This window comes from Felis catus, chromosome B1 (genome assembly GCF_018350175.1).
Source record: "Felis catus isolate Fca126 chromosome B1, F.catus_Fca126_mat1.0, whole genome shotgun sequence".
Classification (NCBI taxonomy): domain Eukaryota; kingdom Metazoa; phylum Chordata; class Mammalia; order Carnivora; family Felidae; genus Felis; species Felis catus.
In genome coordinates, this window is record NC_058371.1 from 40,158,211 (window position 1) to 40,184,364 (window position 26,154).

The window sequence follows — 26,154 nt, forward strand, 5'->3', positions numbered from 1 at the left end:
TATGACCTTGACAATCCCCAGCTCTTGCCACCCTCAAAGCTGTACCCTCTGTGAGAATGATTAGATCCTGCTCTTTGTCGGGATCTAAAGGGAAATAAGCAGATTTCCTCTTTCAGGGACCTTCGTATGTTTTGACCCATGTTGCCAATGTCAGAGGGTGAGCTGTTGTCTGAATCAAGGCACAAAAAGCATAAATCTGTACTGGCCGTTATGGACTAAATACTTGTGTGCCTTCAAATTCCTGTGTTGAAGTCCTAACCCCCAATGTGACTATATTTGGAGACAGAGCCTATAAGGAGGTATCCAAGGCTAAATGAAGTCATCAGTGTGGGGCCCTAAATCAATAGGACTGGTGTCCTTATAAGAAGCGGAAGAGACATGAGAGCGCTCTCTCTCCCCATGCAAGCACGAGGAAAAGCCAGGAAAAGACACTGCCAGAAGACAGCTATTTACAAGCCAGGAAGAGAATTCTCACAGAGACCATTTTTGCTGACACCTTGATCATGGACTTCTAGGCTCCAGAACCGTGAGAAAATAAATTGCTGTTCAGCCACACAGTCTGTGGTATTTTGTTATGGCAGACTGAGCTGACTAGACCCAAACAGACCTTACCAAAAAAAAAAAAAAAAAAAAAAGCCAAAGTTTTAATGCTTTCTGCCTAAATCTTCAACCTTCCTGAACTTCCCCAAATAAAAGTTGAGGTCATTGATGTTACTGAAGCAGATGTAGACGATAGCTCTGGAAATTTTCTAGTTTGTCCTTGCAAAATAGAACATTATAACGAAAGGAAATTGTTTCCACTGTTGATTCTTTGAGACTAGCGACTCAAGAAATACTTTGTGATATTTGGTGAAAGAACAAATGAAGGAGTTAACACACAAAAGCTCCAATGGCACTTTCTGTGCACAGAGAGAGGAGGAGGCAGAGTGACCCCAGCTCACTGATCTAGAGGATGTAGAATCGCAGATGTTCTCAGGATTTCTAGGACAAGGGGTATCTGTTTTAAGGAATATCTGGATCCCTGAAAATCTGTGTGTAAACCAGTTTTGTAAATGGACTTGTATTTTAAATAAATTAGACAAGATCAATATTCTAAGATACATCTCAGCAATGCACTGACAAGTCAACAAACTGCTCTTGGAAGCTGAGTGACTCCCTGAGTGGGTGCTTGCATTTCCCAAAGCCCGCTTTATGAAGGAGGGATGGGAGAACATTTGTATTCATAAATAATACCAGCACTAAATAAGAAGGACAAGTGAAATGATGAAGAAGTGAAGACAATGGAGCTAGAAAGGACTTTGAAGATGTTCTAAGTCCCTCATTCTACAGATGAAGATCCTGGGGTGCCAAGAGGGGCAGTGACTTACTCAGGGTCAACCTAGTTAATGAGTGGCAGATGTGTTCATGTCTTTGAACATAAATTTGTTGTTACTGCTTTTTTTTGTTACTGTGTTGTTGTTAGCATTGTATTTACCAAAATACTTTACTTTAAAGTGATCTATTGCCAGGAAGAATGATATTCTAAAACCAGGTCGCAGATAATATTTGTTTGATGGTGTAGATAGACACTCAATGTTGGTGATGGTATTCCATAATCCAACTCAATCTCCCTCTACTGCAGTTGGGACCTGGCAGCTGGCTTGGCCCTGGTGTCCCTTGAATGGGCACTGAGGTCACTCTCCTTAGAGATGGACACCCAATGCTTTATAGTGGGAGCAATCCTGCTTCAGACTTGACCATGGTCCCCTCCCTTTCTTTGCATTAAGTCTTGCTTTGCACCCCTTACACACACACACACCCCCCACACACACAGACTCATACTCAAACACACACGCTTAGTCTAATGCACATCTTCAGAGGATGTGTGCTGCCTGTTACAGCTTGTCACCATTTCTTTTGGTAAAAAGGAATTCATTGCTCCCTTAAATCCCGATTCTCCCCCTTTATTTTTCTCCTCTCCCTATTTAATCTTTGTCTCATTTTCTTTGTCAAAATATTTCTCTTGGGACGATGTAAGCGACTCTGCAGGTGGAAGGCAAGAAGAGGGAGAGCACATGCAAGTGATCAGACAGGTGGGGAGCTCTCTGCCTGATTCCAGTAATTTCCTCCATGTGGAACTCAGGCTGGGAACGTGCTCTAGGAGGGCACTCTGCTCTTGGCTCTGGACATGGAGTCTCTTGCCAAACTCGTCACTCGTTAGAACAAGAATCCAACAAATATTTATTTAACATTGAGAGCCACTGGACTCAGATTTAGATATATGAGTTTTGGTCTTGTTTCCAAACCAGGCAATCTTCATTAAGCAAGGCATTTAACTTCTCCCAATAACAATAAAATGGTGGACAATTGGTAAGCCCCTACCAACTCACACATGCTTTATGTCCATGAAACACCCATAAAATATGACCTATTAATGCCCAATATTTACTATTCTGAAGACACAAAAAAGAGCCAATGTTTAAGATGTGCCATTGATTGGAGGACATCGCTCCTGGCTGCCATTTACTGCAACAGAAGAGGTATCTGGGTAAAGATAACTGAAGCTATGAAGGGATTAGACAGGACTCACTATCCATGAGGAGGTTAGGGCTCTCTCAACCCCTATAAGTGGAATCATGAGAGATTTGGATGAGGTACCCAGTTCCAACTTGAGGCAAAGAAATTTTCTTTGAAACTTATAACTTGACCTTCTGGCCTCTTTATTCTTCTTGACCACGTTTCTTTTCCTTTCTTCAGGCTCTCAGACTTTCTGGTCTCTCCTCACCCAATTATCAAAACCCACGTTCTGGGACATCTGGGTGGCTCAGTCAGTTGAGCGTCCAACTCTTGATTTCAGCTCAGGTCATGATCTCATGGTTCATGAGATCAAGCCCTGCATCGGGCTGTCTGCTGTCAGTGCTGAGCCCACTTTGGATCCTCTGTTTCCTTCGCTCTCTGCCCCTGCCTCACTCATGCTTTCTCTCTCTCTCTCTCAAAAATCAATATTAAAAAAAAACACTTTCTGCAAAGTTTGACAAGTTCATTCACGCTGAGGTATAAATAACTGATAAGACTTAATCAGTGAAAATTCACATGCTTATTTATGGTTTTATTGAAGACAACATCATTGTTTATCCTTAGCTAAGAGAGTAAAAAAGTTATTAAGACTTTTAAACCTTAGCAAATATGGTTGGGAGAGACACGTTTTTTTTGTTTTGACACTTTTTGGTATATTTTGGTTTTGTCCTTCTATTGTCACCAGCCTGTCCCAAAAAATCATACCACAAATAGGCTGGCTTCTGCTGTCAACACATAGAGCTCACCCTCAGGGTGAAATCAAATAATAAATATTGAATGGATTCTTGCTAGTGTGAGAATTTATTAGAATGATTTTGTTTTTCCCCCTCTCTCATATCCCATGCTGGAATCATTCCTAGGATACAGGACACCCTCAGTAAATATTTATTGAATGAATAAACACATGTCATCATGTGGTAAGAATGATGGGAAGATGAGTAAGAGACAGTCCCCTGTTTCTGGGAGCAGACACAAACCCACAAAGCATGAATTCGCAACAGAAGAGATGTCACATGCCCATACACAATTATTCTTTCCACCAAAGCCAGAAATATAAAAATGAGGGGTTGCCCCTTGTGATTTGGAAAAGGTAGTTTTGTGTAACAAAAAGAAGCCATTTCCTTTGCAATGAAAAGTAAAGTTACAAAACTTAAGGAAAGGTGGTACTGATCTGAAAATAGAAATAGATGCCAATGGATCTCAAAATATCCACAATGTGAGAGTTACTACAAGTTATTACATAGATTGATTATAGATCTGTGACAGACATCTACAGCACAGTATAAATTCCCAAACTCTTGCAGCCTACGCAATGGAGAATGAGTACCAGTCTCCCCTCTAATTCCAATTTTCTTATGTAACCATCATTGTGTGAGGAAGAGGATCATAGGTGAACTAAGAGGGTTTATGCCAACTCCCCCCATTTACCAGTGAGCGACTTCCCTAGGGAAAGAATGGTAAGAACCCATTCTTTCACAGTAAATAGGATAGTGCATTAAAGCAGAAAAAACATCAGACACATGTGTATTAATTGTATGCTAAAACACACAGAAGTTGATGATTATTTTTACGACTGACCAACTGCATTTCAGACTTTGCAGGAACCAAATTTAGTGATATTTGACAGTGGGTGTGATGCCCTCTGCACTTAAAAACTACTGGTTTTGAGTCCCCAGTATGAGGAAAGGCTACATTTTTAAAGATATGATAATGTTCAGGTATGTTCGTGCCTAGATTTGCAATATAGGATTTATTCAATCTAGGATTTATTTCAGGATTTGGGCAGATCTCAGTGCCTCTGGCTCTCCATCTGAAAATAGCAGTAGTCAAGCATGGCAAAAATACTAGCGAGAAATGAATACAAATTGCTAATGGGGCAACAGTGTGTTCTTGCCATCTGGCTCCTGGCTCTAAATGGTTTCCGCTGCAATGGGAAAAGATTTGTGTTCTGAAGTTACATAAAAAGGGAACTGATTCCCAAACCCAGATAACTGGCAGGTGCAAATGACCATCTCCCCTAAACTTTTCAGTTATTTTCTTCCTCTTTCCATTTCTCTTCTGTCTGTCTGTCTGTCTCTCCCTCTCTCCTTTTACGTGCCCTCTTCCTTTATTAAGAATTCCCCTACTTTCAGGTAGATAGTAGTCACAGAAAACTCACACATGTTCATAGACATTTGATGCATACTTTTGCTTCATTGTGATATACAAACATACTAAATATATCTACACACAAATTAAACTTTGTAGATAGGTCTACAGGATAGATGGGATAAAATATACACACAGATATAGTGATTATTAGTAGATATGATATAAAAATGTTGATGTAGTAAATTGCTGTGCCAAATATTTTAACAATTCTGAGTAGCATTCAGGGCATTGGGTAACATTTTTCCTGCTTTTATATCTTCCAACCAAGTTCATGATTCAAAAGCAAAAGCACAGTAAATGACAACAGCGTAAACATTATGGAATTCATAGGTGTGATGATTTCTTTAGCAATATACAGATTTCCTAGAATTACTCATTGGAGCCACATTTTAAAAGTTATCCTAAGATACCTGTACATTACATTTTATCATCCTAACATTATGAATACCGTATTTCCACCTCCCTGGCTTAAATAGTTTTGCGGTGATGAAGTTTTAATTTACTCTAACTTGAGCTTACCTGAGGGAATGACACCAAGGACAATGAGCAGCAGGATGAAGGCTGGCAGCATCATGATGTCAGGCTAGGAAAGATAATTTCTTCCTTTATAACAATATAGCATTTCCATCAGAAAGGGAGGTTTTGAAAAGAAAATGCAGTAGTTCAAAATCCGAAGTGGAACCCGAGGGGGAGACACCTGAAGTGGGAATAAGACCGTCTCACACCATCTCACGTCAGTGCGATGGTTCTTAAACTACACTTCATTGATTTCCAGTGAGCTGTCAGAGCGTGTAAGTCTAAAACGTATCTCTGGGTCCTAACTCCTGACTTATTAATCTGCTCTCTCACAAGGAGATGCAGGGCAAAAGGGAAAGGATGAGGCTGGACCACTTCTGAATGTTCTGTGGTATTTTGCTCACGGTTGGAGATCTGAGCAAAGGAGAAAAACTACGTTTTATCACATGCGTCGCGGAAGTTAGTGAGAAGTTTCTCATACATATTATTCCTCTATTGTCTCTTTATTTTGGACTTGGAGCTTAGGAATAATGACTATGAGGGGGTTAAGAGGTATAAAATTCCAGTTATAAGTCACGGGGAGGTAATGTACAGCATGGTGACTATAGTTTGTAATACTATTGCATATTTGAGCGTTGCTAGAAGAGTAGATCTTAGAAGTTCTCATCACAAGAAAAAAGATTCGTAACTATGTGTGCTGATGGATGGCAACTAGCCTTATTGTGACCACTTGCAATATGTCCAAATATCGACACCTGAAACTGATATAATGTTGGATGTCTATTATACCTCAATTGACAAAAAAGAATAATGAATATATCCTGTGGCTCTCATGACTAATGTGTTCTAATGTCAGAGGATCCTCTGACGTTCCCTTGGGCCCACCAGATCCACCTTATCTTCTACAGGAGAGAGTGTGGTCGGAGATTGGTCTGGTTGTTTCCCTAATGGGACTTGGAGGCTGATAATGCCACTCTTTCTTTGATTCACCTTCTTCACAGTAGATCAGATTTTCATCTAGTTCAGTGGTGTCCACACCCAGAGGACCCCTCATAAATTCAAATCTAATGAATGGACAACTGTAAGTTAGGGCTGGATACAGGAGAGGGCCAGGTGGGAGCAGGTACCTGGATGGGGACCAGGTGATGGAGTCCCAGGCTCCAGGGCACTGAGGAACTCCACTTGGGCAATACCGAGTCCATCTTTGGCCCTCCATCTTGTTTTTGCCTCTGGGAACAGGTGGCAACATGTTAGATAACTAGTAAAGAGCCCTTCTGGGCACAGCTGACACCATCTTAGGTAACTAGTAGAGGGTCCCTCTGGGGCACAGCTGGAGCTATATTAGATAACTATTAGCCCCTGTGGCGGGCTGGTGTGCCACCTTAGATAACTACCCTGTGGCCACACCACCGTGCCCCTCACTCCATAAAATCTGGGGATTAAGGTCTGGATGGCTGCACAGAATAGGAGTGGAGATAGCTTCGTAGTGCCCTGGATGGTTGGTCCATTTGCTCTCCTGATTGCCCTTGCCAGTAAGCTACGCTGAAGAAAAAACTGTGCAAACGGTGTGGCGTGGCTTGCTTCAGTTTTCAGTACGAAAGTGCCTCTCAGTCTGTAGGATACATTACTGACCGTCCTCCACTTTCTAACACTGATTTCATCCAATTAAAAATTTTCTTGATGTTCTCTTACTAAGCCCCCACTATGTGCCATCAGCAATTATCAAACCCCAGGCCCTGCTCAGTAATATGTAATCAAAACAGCCCTGGCTGAGGAGGTAGGACTCTGCTCCTCTCTGAGAACCCCTGAGGACGAGGCTCTGTTCTTTTGTTCCTGTATCTCCACTTTCTCTCCAGTGCCTATCACGGGAAATGCTTGAGAGTGTTGCTTGGAAGAAAGGAGGAAGAAGGAAGCAATCAGACATTGATTTCCTTTGCATCTGATTTCCTATGCATTGTGTTCCAGGTCTGCTGTGAATTTACAACTGTCTCGGGTGTAAATTAGCCACTAACCCAGAGGTGCAGGAAGTGTCACCTTTCTTTATTTCAATGAATCAAATAAAATGAAGCTTGCCCTTCCACTGAGCAGGCAGAAAAAATCAGTCTCAGTCATTACAGGAGCTCCCTCCTCTCATCTAGGGTAGCGAAAGAAATGGGAAGGCTTATGTGGTCCCCAAAATACAGGGCGGGCCCTGCAGACTCTAGTCATCTGGACCACGGCAGGTGGGTCGGTGGCCAGCCCACACGGTCCTCTGGAAGTGGCAGTTGTGCCCCCCTCGGCTTGGTTCTGCCAGAACCGGAGGTCTGGGTGATAGAACGCCCCCTTTCTGAGCCTCCACACGGCCACTGCCACCTGAGGACGGCCGCCTCTGTCGGTGCCACCATGGCAGCGTGGTCCTGGCTGCTGCAGGGATAGCCAGCCTCTGGCCCCTTCTGCAGTTTTTTGCAAAGTTCTCACCCTTCTCCCCTACAGCTTCCCCTGTACTCATCTTGTCTCCCTCCCACTCTAGAAACCTCAAATAATCTTCTCAGTGAGTTTAGACTTTTAGTGAAAGCAGACATCAAATAAACAGGAAGAGAAGTTGTCTTTATGCAGCTTCTGCTGTGAGTCCCTGGAAACATAAGGAGCCCTGGAAAATATAGGAAAGAAACACACAAAGAATAAAACACAAATCCTTATCTCAAAAAATCATCCCATTTTGAACATGTGTGCATGTTCCCTCACCTGTCCTATAACCAGCAATAAACATGAGCTGACAGCTGCCTGGGCTTTGGTGTTGGGTCTATCAAATCAGAAATAATCGGAGGTCTGGGATGCCTGGGTGGCTCAGTCAGGTAAGCATCTGACTCTAGGTTTCAGCTTAGGTCATGAGTTCACGATTCGTGAGTTCAAGCCCCACATCAGACTCTGCACTGACGGTGTGGAGCCTGCTTGGGATTCTCTCTGTCCCTCTCTCTCTGCCCTTCCCCTGCTTGTGCTCTCTCACTCAAAATAAATAACTTCAGAAAAATTACTTAAAAAAAAAAAAGAAATAATCAGAGGTCTCCATTATCAACAGAGGACAAGTTTACATTCTAGGACCCCAAGCAAAACCTCTGCTCCTCCATCACTGACCCAATGTGCAACCTGTGAAGAGTAAGCTGGCTCATTGTGAGGCTCTGGAATGCTCTCCAGACCACTTCCATAGGACATGTACACACGGCAGTCACAAAAACAAAACTAAAGGTGAGAGAAAGCAGATTGCTTTCAACTGAAGATTTGAAAAGTTACAATCAGTATTTATTTATTTATTTAGATTTTTTTTTTTTTAAAGATTTTATTTCTTTAGAGGCATCTGGGTGGCTCAGATGGTTAAGCATCAGACTTCAGCTTAGGTCATGATCTCACAGTTCGTGAGTTCAAGCCCCATGTCTGGCTCTGTGCTGACAGCTCAGGGTCTGAAGCCTGCTTCAGATTCTGTGTCTCCCTCTCTTTCTGTTCCTTCCCTGCTCACGCTCTCTCTCTCTCTCTCTCAAAAATAAACATTTTTTAAAAATTTAAAAATAAAATATATTTAAAAAAATTTTATTTCTTTAAGTAATCTCTACAACTTGCAACCTTGAGATCAAGCGTTGCATCATGCTCTACCAACTGAGCCAGCCAAGCACCACTGATCAGCATTTTTAAAAGTTTATTTATTTATTTATTATTTATTTATTGAGAGAGAGAGAGAATTCTTTGGGTTTGAAATGTATTAACTCAAAAGGCCTGGAGAGAGAGCACTTTAATACAAAAAGGTTGACTGTTTTCCTTCCACTGCTCTCTTGTGTGTGACATCCTCGCAATAGGCATCGCTCTCAGAGATTTGAAGTTCATGGCTTTTAAATACATGTTAAATTATTTCCTGAGATCCAGCCTTGAGCCAAGGGGCTCCTGGAAAGGCTTTGCATTTCTCCAGCATTGGTGTTAACAGCGAATAGGACCCAGAGAAAGGACTTGCGACAATGGACATGCGGTACAGGACTTGGGGGCCCCCTGGTGGACTGTAGATCATACTGCAGTCTTAGGTCAACAGTCTCCGTTTTTAAAGGTTGTACGCTTTAGATGCTATCGTTCCTTAAATTTTAAATTAAAAAAATAAACTAAAATAAACACAGGCTGCCCAAATCCAAAACTACGCATCAGAAGGCAATGGGTGTTGGTCTAACAGCTCCACGCATCCTCAGACAGCTCTCAGCAAGTTGGGGCAAGCCCCCTGCAGTAGCCGCAGACTCCAGGCCTGGAAGGAGTTGATGCCCGCCACTGCGCGGGAACCAGGCTTGGGAAAGGTGGGAGCGCCCACCGCCGGGAACGTTGGCGGTCACTGTGGGAAGGACGGCTTGCATGGAGAAACCACCGCTACGCTTACCACACACGTCAGGGGTTCCCAAATCGGTCTGTACTTTCCCAATCATTTGGGGGAACTTCTGAGAAACACACATTCCTGGATGCTTTCCCCAGGAATTCTGGATCCGTGGGTCTAGAATGCGGCCCACATGGTTTTGAAGAGAAGCCAGGTTTACTGCCACAGACCACGGACTGGCATTGTCCTCCAAGTTAAGCTGCCACAAGGACCGGGAGGAAACACTTGATGACAGTGGGACAAACCACAAGAAACCATCAGGCAGGGAGGAGGGCTGGGGGGGGGGGGGGGCAGCTCCAGGAGACCCCAGGGTCTCGCATCCCCAGGAGGACTGCCACCTGTAGGGAGGGAGGGGGACTGCTCCTGTTCTGTTGCAAAGAGGATTAGAGAAGACAGTATGGGCGACACAAACTTCCACACTTTACCAAGTGGTCAGAACAAAAGGCAGGAAGTCTTTACAGGGTAAAGAAAGAAGACCAAGGAGGAGACAAAAGGAAATATCTTATTTGGGGTAAGGGGGCGGGCAGGGCTGACTGGGGTCAAGCAGAGGATTTGCAGGGACCCCAAAGTCATCTAGGTCTCCTCTTGCTGCTGTGGCTCCCTGGCGGGAGCGGCTCCATCTTAAACCTAGAAATTTACTTCAACACTTGTAATTTCATTCTCCACTCGTTCCTTTTCTGAGACTTTACTGTGTCCTGTTGGCAAGATCCTTTTTCCTTCACCATAGTCATGTCACCACCACCTTTTTTTCACCACTTTTTCCTGGTCAGGGGAACCGTCCAGCCGTTCCTGGTCAGACTGGCCAGGCCTGAGGTTTGGGTTTCTGACCCTAACCTTTGCGAGGCATTTTATTTCATCCTGGACTCATCTTCAGCAGGGGCGCTGGTTTCGTGCTAGACAGCAAGTAGTCAGGCGGCCTGGCTTTCCCGGCCTAGGAGGGTTTACGTCACAGCCTGCTGTGGCTCTAGCTTGTTCTACAAAAGTAGTTCAATTAAGGGAGCTCCGCGTTAGCCTCTCCTGGTGGGACGCTGGTCAGGCAGGCCGCTGCCAGGCTGGGCTTCTGCTTCCAGGTAAGCGATCCTGTGTGCCCACCACATCTGCCGGAAGCGGAAGTGAGAGCGTGCTGGGGTCAAATGGTTGAGGCCAAATCTGTAAACGGGGGGAACGGGGATCCCCGGGGAAGGAATCCGGGCTGAATTTGAATCCCTCAGGAGTCAGAGGGACTTAGGAACAGAGCAGGTGGTAGAGAAGACAGTTGGAAGGGAGCAGGAAAAGAGTCTTGGATTTCAACCGTGAGTGCGCCCAGCTGGAAGCTCAAAGGTCTGTTTTATTGAGGGCCAGACAGGTGGTATGTATGTTGTCCTAATTAGCATGGTTGGGCAGGGGCTTGGTTGCAAGTAATTAACCTTTATCTATAAAAGGATGGTGGTGTGTGGGAAGAACACTAGCCTCAGAGTCAGGAACCCTGAGTTGCGCCCCTAATTAATTGAGTGACCTTGGATAAATAACTTTTACTGGCGTTAGATTCCTCATCTGGCCAGTAAAAAAGCTGGATTAGATCAGGTCTCATTGTTCCCTTGGGGAACTTTTAAAAGATATTGATGCCTGGGTATTGCACCCAGAGATACTGATTTTATTTCTTAAATTATTTATTTATTTATTTATTTAAAAATTTTTTAAATGTTTTAATTTATTTTTGAGAGTGAGAGCGTGAGCAGAGCAGGGACAGAGAGAGACGGAGTGGAAGATCTGAAGTGGGCTCTGCGCTGAAAGCAGAAAGCCCGATGTGGGGCTTGAACTCACAAACTGTGAGATCATGACCTGAGCCAATGTCGGTTGCTCAACCAACTGAGCCACCCAGATGCCCCAAAGATTTTATTTTTTGAGTAATCTCTACACCCAACGTGGGCTTGAACTCACAACCCCTAGATGGAGAGTCTCATGCTCCACTGAGCCATCCAGACACCCTTGAGATGCTGATTTTAATTGGTCTATCGTGAAGCCCAGCAATCATATATTTTTTAAGCTCTCCATGTAATTCTACTCTGTAGCCAGAGTGTCAAACTCTGACTCCTTTATTTATTTATTAAAAAAATTTTTTTAATGCTTATTTATTCTTGAGACAGAGACAGAGTGTGAACAGGGGAGGGGCAGAGAGAGAGGGAGTCACAGAATCCGAAACAGGCTCCAGGCTCTGAGCTGTCAGCACAGAGCCCGACACAGGGCTTGAACCCACGAACTGTGAGATCATGACCTGAGCCGAAGTCGGACGCCCAACCGACTGAGCCACCCAGGTGCCCCAAACTCTGAATCCTTTAAATTTGAAAAATCTATGAGTCTGTGTTATAACTAGGGTGACCAACCATCTGATTTGCCCAGGACTGTCCCAGCTTTAAAACTGAAAGTCTCCTGTCCCAGAATATCCCTCAGGGTTGAGCCATGTTCCACATCATTCCCCCCCTGACATCAGTACAAAAAGGAAGTAGAAGGGTATGCTTGCAACTCTGTGTGTGTGTGTGTGTGTGTGTGTGTGTGTGTGTGTGTGTGTGTGTTGTGTGTCTTTACCAGGCCAGCTGGTAAGCTTTATCACTCTACCATTCACCTGCTACATAATTGCCATGTGTACAGTTAAGTACACATTTGAGTAAAACCTACCTTGCGTGGATTTCTAAAGATTATAGGTCAACCATTCTGGCTATTTCCTGTTCTCCAACCCAATGCTTTAAGAAAGCATGCTTTTATTTTCACTCTAGTAAAACAAAATAAAATTAAGAGCAGAACAGTTTTTTTTTTTAATATTTATTTTTGAGAGAGAGACAGAGAGACAGAGACAAAGAAATAGATTGGGCAGAGAGAGGGAGACACAGAATCCAAAGCAGGATCCAGGCTCTGAGCTGTCAGCCCAGAGCCCAATGTGGGGCTTGAACTCACCAACCACCAGATCATGACCTGAGGCCAAAATCAGAAACTTAACTGACTGAGCCACCCAGGAGCTCCAAGAGCAGAACAGTTTTAAGAAAACATCCATTCGTCCAACAGGTATCCATTCAGCCTTTACCTACTGATACCTCTCTCTCTCCACTCTGTATCCAATCTCCCACAAAGTCATATTTTCTCTGTCTTCAAAACATATCTCTTCTGTCTCCACTTCAATTACCTTAGTGCTGTGGTTTTTAGATTTGAGGGGCATTTGAATCACCTGGTAGGATTGATAAAACTGTAATTCCAGAGCCCAGAGTTTCTGATTCAGGAGGTCTGTGGTGGGACCGAATGTACACATTTCCAACAAGGTCCCAGGTTACCCACCGCATTCCACGGCGATGCATGGAGATCAGCAGGGTGGGATGTTGGACTCCAGGAGAAGAATGTGACTCTTGGGCTATGGGCTTTTTTTTTAATGTTTATTTTTATTATTTTTGAGAGACAGTGAGAGAGAGAGAGAGAGCATGAGCAGGGAAGGAACAGAGACACCGAATCTGAAGCAGGCTCCAGTCTCTGAGCTGTCAGCACAGAGCCCAATATGGGGCTTGAACTCACGAACCATGAGATTATGACCTGAGCTGAAGTTGGATGCTTAACCAACTGAGCCACACAGCCCCCCCCCCCAATCATAACCATTTTTAAGCATACAGTTTGGTAGTGTTAAGTACATTGACATTGTTATGCAACCATCGCCACCATCCATCCCCAGAACTCTTTTAATCTTGCAAAACTGAAATTCTATACCCATTAAACAATAACCCCCATTGTCCCCTCCTCCCAGCCCCTGGCAACCAAGCATTCTACTTTCTGTCTCTGAATCTGATTATTCTAGGGACTTTACACAGGTGGAAGCATACTCCTATATTTGTATTTGTCTTCATGACTAGCTTATTTCACTTAACATAGTGTTCTCAGGGTTCATCTATGTTGTAACATGTGTCAGAATTTCCTTCCTTTTTAAGGCTGTGTGATATTCCAGTGTGTGTGTGTGTGTGTGTGTGTGTGTGTGTGTGTGATTTTGTTTACCCATTCATCTATTGATGGCCACTTGAGTTGCTTCCACCTTTTGTGAATAATGTTGCTGTGAACATGGGTGTACAAATATCTCTTTGAATCTCAGCTTTCAATTATTTTGGGCATATACCCAGAAGTGGAAATCCTAGATCATATGGTAATTCTACTTTTTATTTTTTATTTTTTTGAAGAAACATCATACTGTTTTCCATAGTTGTGCCATTTTACATTCCCACTTGCAGTGCACAAAGTTTCTACTTTCTCTGCATCCTCACCATTTGTTATTTTCTGTTTGTTTGGGTTTTGATAGTAGCCATGCTGGGCTGTGGAGCTTCTAAACTTCATGATTATGAAAATTTATGAGATTGCAGTTTTTAAAACTCTTTAATGGGAACTTTATGGAGGAGAGAAGATGAATATTTCTTTGAAACAGAAATCTTCTGACCTATGTTTTGATGATATTTCATCTACTCCCTTTACCTTCACTCTTCTTTCTTATTTTTTTTTCTTTTATTCTCCTGTCTCTATGCATTCCTCATTGGCTCTTATCCAATCCCCCATCTTATGGAACAGTCATCTTACCCACGTGGCAAGCTGTTTCCCTCTCAAAACTACAGGAATCTCTTTTTGAGCCAAAAGTCAGAATGAACTAAATTCTCAATCAGGTTGTTTTTTTTTTTTTTTAGTTTATTGATTTTGTATTTTGAGAGAGAGAGAGAGAGCAATGGAGGGGCAGAGAGAAAGAGATAAGCATGGAGCCTGAAACAGGGTTCGATCCCATGAACTGTGAGATCGTGACCGGAGTTGAAATCAAGAGTTGGACACTGAACTGACTGAGGCACCCAGGTGCCCCTTGATCAGGTTTTAAACAGTAGAAGTTTGGGTGAGTTCTTGGGTGCTTCTTAAAACACACCCATCTTTTTCCAAATGACAGCAATTGTACTTTGGTTTATTAAAGGAGTAAAAAGGCATGATAATATGGGCATTCAAGGTGTTACTTTTTCCTTGCAGCTGTTGACAACAATTTATCATTTGATTCTAGTTCAGAGACACAGACATTAGAATTGCTTGCCCTTTGCATTGAGCAAGAAGAAAGTAAGATGTGCATATCAGAAAAACAAAGATGGCAGCTCACAGAAACAAAAACTGAGGTTGTTCTTCCTCCTCATGATTAATATATTTTTTATTTTTTGTGAGTTGTGGATTTTGGAAATATGCAGAGGACCCAACTGACCACTGAGAATGAGACTGAGAACATTGAGATGTTTGTCCCTACAGATCTAGAAGTAGAGCTCACAACATTGGAGGAAAGGGTCTGCCTGGAGGAGCCACATCAGTAGGCTTTCAAGAGATGAGGAGACCAGACCAGAGAGACCTCCTCCCACAACTCCCATATTTATTGGCCCCCAGGAGTGATATAACAAATATTCAAATAATTGGAATTTGAGGGTTATGGAATGAATTCTCAATTTCCATATGCCATCTACTGACATAATTATATGTATGTTTATATATTATATATACATAATAATATTAAATATATATTTATGCACTGCTGATTAAATACCAATATAGGTGTTAAAAAGATAATATTATCCATTGAATATAGGCTCTAGCAAGTTGCTCTAGACAAATATAACCATGATAGAACAATCAATCTTCCATGCTTAGAAGATTATCCTCTTAGACTAAACAGCCTCATAAGTGACACTCATGAAGGAGGAAAGACACCATGTCCCAGGGATACCAGCCAAATCACCTTGGAGATGAGCGGGGAATCATGTCACAGACAGGTCGCCCTTAAATGTGAACATTGTTTATGTCAGCACAGTCCCTCTCGGTCATGACAAAGGCATGTAGGTTTACAGAGAGTAAAGCAGGAAAATGTCTGGCTTATCCAACAATGTGAAGACCCTGTTTAAACATTGCTGCTATTCAGACTTCAGTATTCAGAATGAATCAAAAAGAATCTTTTGAAAACTGGTTTTGGGGTCATCATTTGTGTGTAATACACAAAAATGGTAAGATAGAATCCTGTCTTTGATGAAGATTACAGTCTGTAATTGCCAGCACTTTCTTGTTACAATGGACAAAGCTCCAAATCGCATTTGCTTAGAATAAAAAGCTGGAGGGGCACTTAATGGAGTCATTCTAGGGGAGTTTATGCAGTCAAATGAGGATGTAAATGTACAGGCTCAGGAAGGCTGGGAACCAGGACTCTGAGCACCATGAAGACCAGAACTAGGGACTCAAAGTCACCAGGGATTCCTTCCTCTGAGCAGTGTTTTAGTATGTCCTGGTGTAGATGGGTTTCTCCACATGGCACCTGGTACATCCAGCAGCACATAAGCCTTTAACCTAGTCCCTGACCACAGAGGTAAGGGAGCTTTTCTCTCAACTTTGAAAATGTCAAAAAAGCTCTTTCCTCCCTTTTTCTATGTTGCCATAATGGGGCTCATGAATGGTGGATGCTCTCAAGAGCATTGACAGTGCTGAAGAAAGGCAAATGCCAGGTTGTTATTGGGCCATGCTCCAAGGTCATCGTCAAGTTTCTAGCTGTGATGATGAAACATGGTTACGTTGGCAAATTTGAAATCATTGATGATTGCAGGGTTAGGGAAGTCATTGGGGATGATCGCAGGGCTAGGGAATCTCACACGCAGGTTAAACAGGTATGGAGTGGTGGCCCCGGATTTGATATATGACTCAAAGATCTAGCGAGGTGGCAGAGTGATCTGCTCCCATCCCACCGGTTTGGTTTCATTGTGCTAGTGGCCTTAGAAGGGATCATGGACCGTCAGGAGGTGGGACAAGAATGCACAGGAGGGAAAATCCTGGGATTCTTTTTTCTAGGGATGTGGTACGTATGTGAAAATAAAATGCCTCAATGGAAAAAAAAATAAAAGGTGGGAATGCAAACTGATGCAGCCACTCTGGAAAACAATATGGAGGTTCCTCAGAAAACTAAAAATAGAACTACCCTACGACCCAGCAATTGCACTACTAGGCGTTTATCCACGGGATACAGGTGTGTTGTTTCAAAGGGACACATGCACCCCAATGTTTATAGCAGCACTATCAACAATAGCCAAAGTATGGAAAGAGCCCAAATGTCTATCGATGGATGAATGGATAAAGAAGATGTGGTGTGTGTGTGTATACACACACACACACACACACACACACACACATATACACACAATGGAGTATTACTTGGCGATCAAAAAGAATGAAATCTTGTCATTTGCAACCACGTGGATGGAACTGGTTGGTATTATGCTAAGTGAAATTAGTCAGAGAAAGACAAAAATCATATGACTTCACTCATATGAAGTCTTTAAGAGACAAAACAGGTGAATATAAGGGAAAGGAAACAAAAATAATATAAAAACAGCGAGGGGGACAAAACATAAGAGACTCTTAAATATGGAGAACAAACTGAGGGTTACTGGAAGGGTTGTAGGAGGGGGGATGGGCTAAATGGGTAAGGGGCACTAAGGAATCTACTCCTGAAATCATTGTTGCCCTATATGCTAACTAATTTGGATGTAAATTTAAAAAAAAATTTTTTTTTAAAGAGACAAAAGAAATCCAATCAATAAAAAATTTATGCAATGACTAAAAAAAAAATATCTCAAAAAAGAATTTTGGTCACTGGTCACTGTGGCCAGAGATGAAGTATTCTGATGGACTCAATGTGGATTCTGTGTTCCCTCTGTAGCTAAGGAACTTAGGCAGGATCCTTTGTGAGAAGGAGAAAGGATATGGTGTCAGACAAAATCAAGTCACCACGCAGGCAGTGTGGCAAGATGAGACTCACAGACATAAAGCAGTAGTGAAAGTATGTCATAATGGGCCAAAGAAGTGTGCAATCAATATAGGACTAGGGGCCATCTTCCAGCCCGCATGTGCCTTGCTCACTGCCACCACACCCCACTATGGTTCTTCGGCTGTGCAAGCACTGCAGAAACACCGGGTAGTCTTTGAGATCCAAGAATTGAATCACAGAAAACATTTAACTAGGGAACTCCCAGGTTCCTCTTTCTTTCTATAAAACAGTAACCACAAAGGAGATGTTACAACTCTTAGATTTGATTCAGAAGGTTTTGTTAAACATACTCCTTGATCTCACCAACTCTGCAATCCTTTGTGAATTCTCTGCGGCCTGCCTCCAGGCAGAAGATGTCCTGGACACCAAAATATTAGCATAAAATTTGCATTTTGTTACCTTCCTTTCTTATATCTGATAGCTTCTACACACACTGCACCCAGTGGTTATCATAGAGTCATGGAGTTAATATATTACTGTTCCCTTCTCAGCTGCTTATCAGTAAGGGAGTGTTGGAGATTGTATGGGGTAGAGACAAGTGGGAGCTGGGTCCTTGGGTTTTGAGTACTGACTGTCATATCTGATCAGTTTAATTCAGTGGTTCTTAACCAGGGGACATTCTGTCTTCCATTGGACATTTGGCAGTGTTTGAAGACATTTTGGTTGTCACACTGGGAAGAGGGGTGCTCCTGACATTCAATGGGTGGAGGTCAGGGATGCTACTAAATACCCTACTGAACACAGGAGAGCCCTGCAACAAAGAATTCTCCTGCTCCAAATGTCCATGTGCTGCAGTTAAGTCCTGGGTCTAATCCAACATACAGTAGGAGTCCAGTTCTCTGGAAAGTTAAGGATGGGCGTAGGAGAAAGTGAAAAGAATGTATTAGATGTTCTAAAAAGTGGCAACAAGAAGGCACCCATGGATCTTCTTTCTTCCTCAGCCTGTAGCCTAAGGACATCAGCAGAATTTAAGTGGAAACAGAAGGGTGTCTTCATAAACACTCCTGTTCTACCAAACTCTAGAGACACAGCAGTAGCCTTGGGCCAAACAATTCCCTTCTACAGCCCCAGGTGAGCCTCACCAATCTGGAAAGAAATCCCAGTTATTCCACACCCCTTCTCTGGGTGGAGGGGCCTTGACTTGCCCTTGTCCCAGGCTGGCAGGGCTGGCTTTTAATGAGAAACTTACTTTTCTCTGGTAGAAGTGCTTAACAGTTTGATTTTTACATTAAGCCTTTGGTGAGAAATCCCAGTATTCACATATTTTGTGTATTTTAAACTAACTTGACTCTAATTGTTAATGTTGCCAATTCCCATGGAAAGAAAATGTAAGATTATATGCCAGCTCTTATCACTGGAAATTTCACCATGGGACACAAATCATGAGAACAGGATGTATTTCAACAAGGAAGAACACTGAGAAAAATACCAGTTAGATATAATTATATTTCATCAAAGACACAATAGAATTGAAGGGGAAGAGATGAAGGAGGCTTGTTATAATCATGTAGCCTTGAGGAGGACTTACCACAAAGAAAACATGCATTTAGGAATGATAATTAAACTGTTGTACCGAGGATATAAGGTTCCATCCATCCATCCATTCATCCATTTAATTTATTCTGATTTTCTGCTCTGTTCAGTAAAAGGCACAGTACTAAAGGCTCAAAGGACAAGGCAATGGAGAGGGTGACGATCCCCCACCCTCAAAGAATTTACAATGGCCTCTAAAGCAAGCTCTGTGCTTGCAATGAGGACTTCTACTGTCCTGTATGGGAGTTCCAATCTCACTTTATCATGTTCCTGATTCATAAATTGAGCCAGGTTTCACTCACTCATATGGTGATTGGAGAAAATGGGAAATAAAAGGCTGAGAAATTCCATTTTGACTGGAATGTAAACTGTGCATCTATTTTGTGCTCCAGGAAGCACCATTACATAGCATACACTTGGATCTGTGACTCCTGGCAGTGTGCAAGAACATGGTTTTTCTTGTACCGGATATTTGAGGACCAAGGGATTTTAGAGAAGTCTGCTATCTTTGGGGATATGGGAGGGGAGTTTCTCTAAGATTTATTATTTTTTTATTAAAGTATAACCTACACCAAGGAAAGGATATAAATGTTAAATATACAACTCAGTGAAATTTTGCATAGCTATACACTCAGATAACCACCACCCAGATGTAGATATAGACATCTCCAACCTCCCTCTACCCCCAAAGTTTTCACTTTCCAGAGCCACTTCCCAGACTATACTCCCTCTCAGAACCATTATTCCAATTTTATCATCATAAGTTCATTTTACTAGTCTTGAACTTCATATATACAGACTATATAATGAACTATGTACTATGTAATATGTACTCTTGTTATGTTGTCTGCTCCTTTGCCCCTATGCTCACATCTGTAAGTCCTCCATATTGATGCATTCAGCAGTAGTCCGATCTCTTTATTGCTGTGTAACGTTCTATTGGCGGAAAACCCTCCCAATTGATTTGTGCGTTCTCTTGCTGATGGGCATTTGGGTTGTTTGCACTTTGGAGTTCTGGCTAAAGCTGCTATGAACATTCTTATACATGTCTTTTGGTGGATAAGTGTGCTTATTACTCTTGCTATACATCTAAGAGTGGAATCTGATAGTATTTTTAGATTCTAAAAATGTTCCTTGATAAAACACACTAATTTTTAATCTGAATGTGTGTACAGATATTTATTAAAGGGAGATCTATCCGCAGCCCACAGAAAATGGGTTTTTAATTGTGACTGGCCCCAGTCTGGAGACTTGTTTTAAAATCATACAAGGGGGGGCGCCTGGGTGGCTCAGTTGGTTAAGCGGCCGACTTCGGCTCAGGTCATGATCTCACGGTCCGTGAGTTCGAGCCCCGTGTCGGGCTCTGTGCTGACAGCTCGGAGCCTGGAGCCTGTTTCAGATTCTGTGTCTCCCTCTCTCTGACCCTCCCCCGTTCATGCTCTGTCTCTCTCTGTCTCAAAAATAAATAAACGTTAAAAAAAAATTTTTTTTAATCATACAAGGAACAACATCAACATTTATGCTGCTTAGTGAACATGATAGGAGTTTGGTGTACTTTGTTCGTTAAAGTTGGTTAGAAGAACACATGTATGTGTATACATAGAGTTGCCCTGGAAAGAATGTGTTTCTTTTGAAAATTACATCTGGGCGCCAGTGGGACAACATGTTGAAGAGCCTTGAGGTCCTGCTGATCTATTATCCTGGAAAACATTTGTGAAACTTTGTGAAGGCAGAAGCTATAGGTCTTGGTGGCCAATCGGATGGGGAGTGTGAGGAGAGGCACACAGATCAGCCTGAGGTGTCCATCCAGATGTGAATGATTATGCTGGTAAGAGAACCAAGAAGGGACACCATTTCAGCTCAGGGCATGATCCCAGGGTCATGGGATTGAGCCTTGTGTCGGGTTCCTTGCAGAGCATGAAGCCTGCTTAAGATTCTCTCTCTCTGCCCTTCCCTCCTCCCTAAAGTTAAAAAAAAAAAAAGAGAGAGAGAGAGAAATAAGAAGTCAAGAGAAAGAAGAGCAGCATCACCCTCCTGAGCAGCATATGTATCACAAGCCTGTGCTGATATGTAAACAAAATATATCTTCGTTATTTCTCCATAACCAATTTGAATTTTCACTTGAGACATTGCCTTCTGGGTAACAGGAAAGTATGCCTGCGCTTTAAGATTGCCAAAGAATAGCATGTCAGTCCCTTGTGGATGATTTGATTTCTTGAGCAAATGCTCCGTTTCCACCTTCCGCTCCCTACTGCCTTGTCTCCAAGAGGCATCTAAGATACAGGATGATGGAATTGGCTGGATTGTCAGGGGTCATGATGATCTCATGGAGGTAAAGTTGATTATAAAGTGTATAATCATATAAATTATAGAAAGAATGGTTTGTTTACTTAAAACAAAAAATGCAAGGATAGCCAGGAAGCCCCTGAAAAAGAACAATGGGGGTGGGGAAAACAGGAAAATGCTATAAAATCCCCATAAATAAATCAGTGTGGTATTGGGAAATAAATAGACACACAGACCGAGGAACAGACTAGAACATCTAGAGAAAGATCCAATTGCATATGGAAACTTAGCATCTAATAAAGGAACATTTCAAATCAGTGGGGGAAAGACAGGCATTTTAATAGGTGGTTTTAGGATAAGGATAGCCATGTGGAAAAAGATAAAATAAGATTCATTCTTCACATGGTACATATGAATTCCAAGTGGATCAGAGACTTCAATGTGAAAAATTGAACTCTACCACTGCGAGAAGAAAACATAGGCGAATTCTTGTGTAATGTGTGCAGACTTCCCTAAGACTTTGAGTCCAGAAGCAATGAGAAAAGAGATTAACAAATGTGACTACATAAAAAAAAAAAAGTTTGCATGGCAAAAAATACCATAAGCAAAGTATAACAGCCTGGGGAAAAATTATAGACAAAAGAATTTTTTCCTAATATATAAATAGTTTCTAAATTAAAGAAGAAAAAGACCACAAATCTATAGAAACACAGACTAGAGAAATGAATAGACAAGTCACAGAAAATGAAATCCAAATGGCCTTTAATCGTCTTCTCAACCTCGCCTGCGATTTAAAACTCATCGGGATACCACGTCTCTCACACAGCAGATTGACAAAAGCCAAAATGTCTGACAACATTTTTTTTATTAAAAAAAACTTTTAACCTTTATTCATTTTTGAGAGACAGAGAGAGTGTGTGAGTGGGGGAGAGGCAGAGAGAGGGAGACACAGAGTCGGAAGCAGGCTTCAGGCTCTGAGCTGTCAGCACAGAGCCTGTTGTGGGGCTAGAACCAATGAACAGCGAGATCATGACCTGAGTCAAAGTCCAACGCTTAACTGACTGAGCTACCCAGGCACCCCTCTGACAATATATCCTATTGGTCAAGCTGTGGGAAAATGGGAATTCTTATACACTGCTAGTGGGAGTGCAAAATGGCATAATTCCTATGGAAGGAAATTTGGCAATATCTAGCATAATTACATATGCATTTATGCACTGACCTGAATTTCCCACTTTTAGGTGTCTATCCCAAAGACAGTATAGCAAAAATAGGAAAAGATACATGCACAAGGGAGGCTGCTCTTGCACCACCAATTAACAAGAGATTGGCAACAAACCAACTGTCCATCAATAGGGGTCTGGTTGAATTACTTACATTTTCAAAATGGAGAGGTATTTAACGGAAAGTGAAAGGAACAGTAAATATTTCCATATACTAGTACTGCATTGTTATTTTTGGATTATATTGATCAGTGGAAAGTATAAGTGAAGAACTGTTAATATACCATTTCAGTGATAAAGGGGAGGAATATGAATATATATACATGCATACACATATATAGGTATATATAAACTTTTATTATTAAAAATGGAAAAATAAACCATATAGAAGGGGGAGAAATGTTACCCATAGGGAAAAAAAGGGTAGCATAGGGTTGAGAAAATAGGTATAGAAGGCGAGACTTCTCGGACTGTACTTTGTCTGGTAGATTTGATTTTGAAACAAGTTAACTATTTTGTACAATTATAAAAAAGTTAAATTTACAAAGGAAAAAAATTCCTAAAAATTGAAAGCAGCTAAACAAATGGATCTAACAGTGTGTTGAGTTGGCCCCATAATGCACAGAAGTCAGGTATTTCAAGGGGCTTTAATTCAGAGTAATTTGATTGTGCATCCATAGTGAGACAGAGAGAAGTACCCCCCCCCCCACCTAAACCACAAAAAACACAAATACAACCTGTTTTCAGTAATCATATTGTTGACAATGGTGTTGGTATTATTTTGAGATTGTTATATGTGGATTACAAGATGAAGCAAACCAGTAATTATAGTGGTATCATTGGGGGGAGGGGAGGAAAGAGATACAGATGTAAGAATACAAAACAATGTTAAGTAAAAAAAAATGTGCTCCTGAATTTTTTTAATTTTTTTTTTTAAGTTTACTTATTCATTTTGAGAGAAAGGGAGAGTGAGTGAAGGAGGAGCAGAGAGAGGGGGAGACAGAGTCCCAAGCAGTCTCCATGCTGTCAGTGCAGAGCCCAATGTGGAGCTCAAACTCATGAACCATGAGATCATGACCTGAGCTAGAGTCAGACACTTAACCAAATAAGCCACCCAGGCTCCCCAGTGCGCTCCTGAATTTAATTTTACAGTATAAATATAAATTCGTTGTATATTTTATCTTTTTAGAATCTATTTCTTTTTTTTTTTAAGTTTATGTATTTTGAGAGAGTGAGAGTGGGGGAGGGGCAGAGAGAGAGGGAGAAGGAGAGAATCCCAAGCAGGTTCTGCACTGTCATCACAAAGCCTGATGTGAGGCTTGAACTCACAAAACCTTGAGATCATGACCTGAGCCAAAGTCAGTCACTTAACTGACAGGGACACCCAGGCGTCCCTTTGTAGAATCTATTCTTAATTCTGTCCGCTGAAAAGATCTAGAAACAACGATCATTCCATGAAAAGCAGGTAAACCTTGCACCCATATTGTGACATTGGAATGAAATGTCCTGCTAAAAGGAACCAGGAGAGAGTTCATTTATCCAGCCTTTCCTAATCAAGTTGTACCTAATGATAAGCAAATAATTGATGAGGGGACATTTTTCTTTAAAGAAGTAATGTAGCTAATAAATGAAGAAGGAGTACAAGAATGTCATAATTTTGCAACACCTAATTAATTGCTCTAGGTGGTGATCACCAACACCTGCTCACATCACTAACAGAGTATGCCTCTTTGCCAGAAAGTCCAGTCTGAATCTGAATAAGCCCCAAATTTAACCACAAGCTTGGAGGAATACAGAAGACCCAGGAGCATGTTAAATCACCCCTTCAAGGTATGACCAGCAAAACCAGAGACTTTAGGTTTCTTCAACAAATAAACTACAAGGGGAGAAAATGTGAGGAGAGGGAACCAATAGATTTTTTTTTTAAATGGGAAACTTATGAACAAATTGCAATATGTGGATCTTAATTGGATCATGAGTCAAACTGTAAAACAATTAAGGGCAATCAGGACAATTTGAATACTGGTTGGATATTTAATGATTTGGGGGGGGCTGTAGGTGGGGTATAGTTGAAACATGATTGATCTTGGGTTGATAACTGTTGAAACTGAGTGATGAGTACACAAAGAATCATTATACTCTTCTGCTTACTTTTGCAGATGTTTGGAATTTTCCATAATAAACAATTGTTTTTGAAAGCCCACTCTGGACAGGGAAAATGGAATATTATCTTCCTCTTTACATTCCTGCTACAACAATCCTAACCTTCCCGGAGGCAAACGGATGCTCAGAAACTGCACACAGGATTGAAATAGAGAAAAGCAACTGACATATTTCCAAAAATATTATCCCCATTTCAGAAAATTTATTTTTGGTGGAAAATGCCAAGTTTCATCTTATGTGTGTTGACATTGAGATTCCCAGTCCCAGCAGGAGTTGAAAATGCAAGACTCCTGCCTGGGAGACATATCAGGGCTGACACTGTAGCTGACATCACCAGTAGAAAAAGTATGGGCAGAAAAGGAAAAGACCAGGACTTGGGTAGAGTTTTTCTTCCTTCCTTCCTTCCTTCCTTCCTTCCTTCCTTCCTTCCTTCCTTCCCTCATTGAAAAATATATGAGATAAGTACGTATGAGGTATTGGAACCTGGGGGTGGAAAGTGAGGTTTATTGAGGAAGAAAGGCACTTCAACAAAGATGTGAAAGCATTAAGTTCTGTAATCAAGGTACACAAAAGATGTAGTGGATACACAGAAGACCTTTTCAGTTTGTCTGAAGGACAAATGGTCATGTTTCAGAAACCAGAGCAAAAAGTGAAGCTGAGACCAGTAGCCATGTCTTAGTTCTGGATAATTAAGATGTTTTTCTTCCTGGTGAAAGGAACGTTCTTTTTCTGCTAACTTCCTTCCTTGCTGCCTCCTGCTTTTGAATACAGTATGAGAGGATTATATTCGGAGCAACTGCAGCTATCTTGTGACTAGTAGCAAACAAGCATGAGAACAAAATATCAATATATTGAAGAGGCTTGAAAGTGCCTGGGTCCTTGATGACATTGCTGAACTGCTAAGCAAACCCTAAACAGTCTACCTCTGGACTTGTTGGGTAAATAATAAATGTTATTAGAATGAAGACACTGTTCAGTTGAATACTCTATGGCTTGCAATGACGTGAACTCCCAACCGATGCAGTGTCTCTTCCCTACCAAACCATGAATTACTTGGAGAAGCAGTACAGCATAATGGTTCCAATGAGACTGTGGTGATGTTTATGAGACTACTAATGACAATGAAAGATTGGTGTGGGCAGAGGTCAGACTCCAAAAGAGTGAGTGGGTGGTAAATGTTACCTTCTAGGACGCCCTCGACACGCTGAGGAAGAGTATAAAAAGAGGTCAGGGTCAAAGCCAAAGATGGGTGGAGTGAGAAGGTAGGGGGTAAATGAATGTCCTTGCCCTCTGGGTGTTCCCTCTCTGGTCTCCTTTTGCCGGGTCCCTTCTCCCACCACACAGATGATGTCTCAGACTGGGCTGCCTCCTGCTTTTATAGCAGCTACAGACACTTTCCTGTCACGAAAAGAGAAAAAGCAATGGCGTCTTGAGAGAGGAGCAGAATCAAGGAAAGAGTTTCGTGTTTTGTTTTGTTTTGTTTTGTTTTGTTTTGTTTTAGGGTGGGAAGATTTGAGCAT

General features: G+C 41.9%; 1 protein-coding gene and 1 long non-coding RNA gene across 6 annotated transcripts in view; one reads left to right on the top strand and one right to left on the bottom strand.

Annotated features, from left to right (window-relative positions):
- Nucleotides 1-5,513, bottom strand: part of CHRNB3 (cholinergic receptor nicotinic beta 3 subunit) — a 33,115-nt gene extending 27,602 nt beyond the window's left edge. For 4 of the 5 annotated variants that reach the window (XM_023252560.2, XM_023252559.2, XM_019828504.2 and 1 more), the window contains exon 1: nucleotides 5,227-5,513. In XM_023252560.2, coding sequence (XP_023108328.1) covers nucleotides 5,227-5,281 — 55 coding nt within the window. In that variant the 5' untranslated portion in view covers nucleotides 5,282-5,513. The remainder of the gene's footprint in view (nucleotides 1-5,226) is intronic. The other variant, XM_023252558.2, reaches the window with a different exon arrangement.
- A 5,218-nt stretch (nucleotides 5,514-10,731) lies between these two features.
- Nucleotides 10,732-25,599, top strand: LOC109498829. Its single transcript, XR_002155787.3, has 3 exons — nucleotides 10,732-10,924; nucleotides 24,155-24,301; nucleotides 24,631-25,599. It is a non-coding gene; the product is annotated as an uncharacterized LOC109498829 (long non-coding RNA).
- Nucleotides 25,600-26,154: the final 555 nt, after the last annotated feature.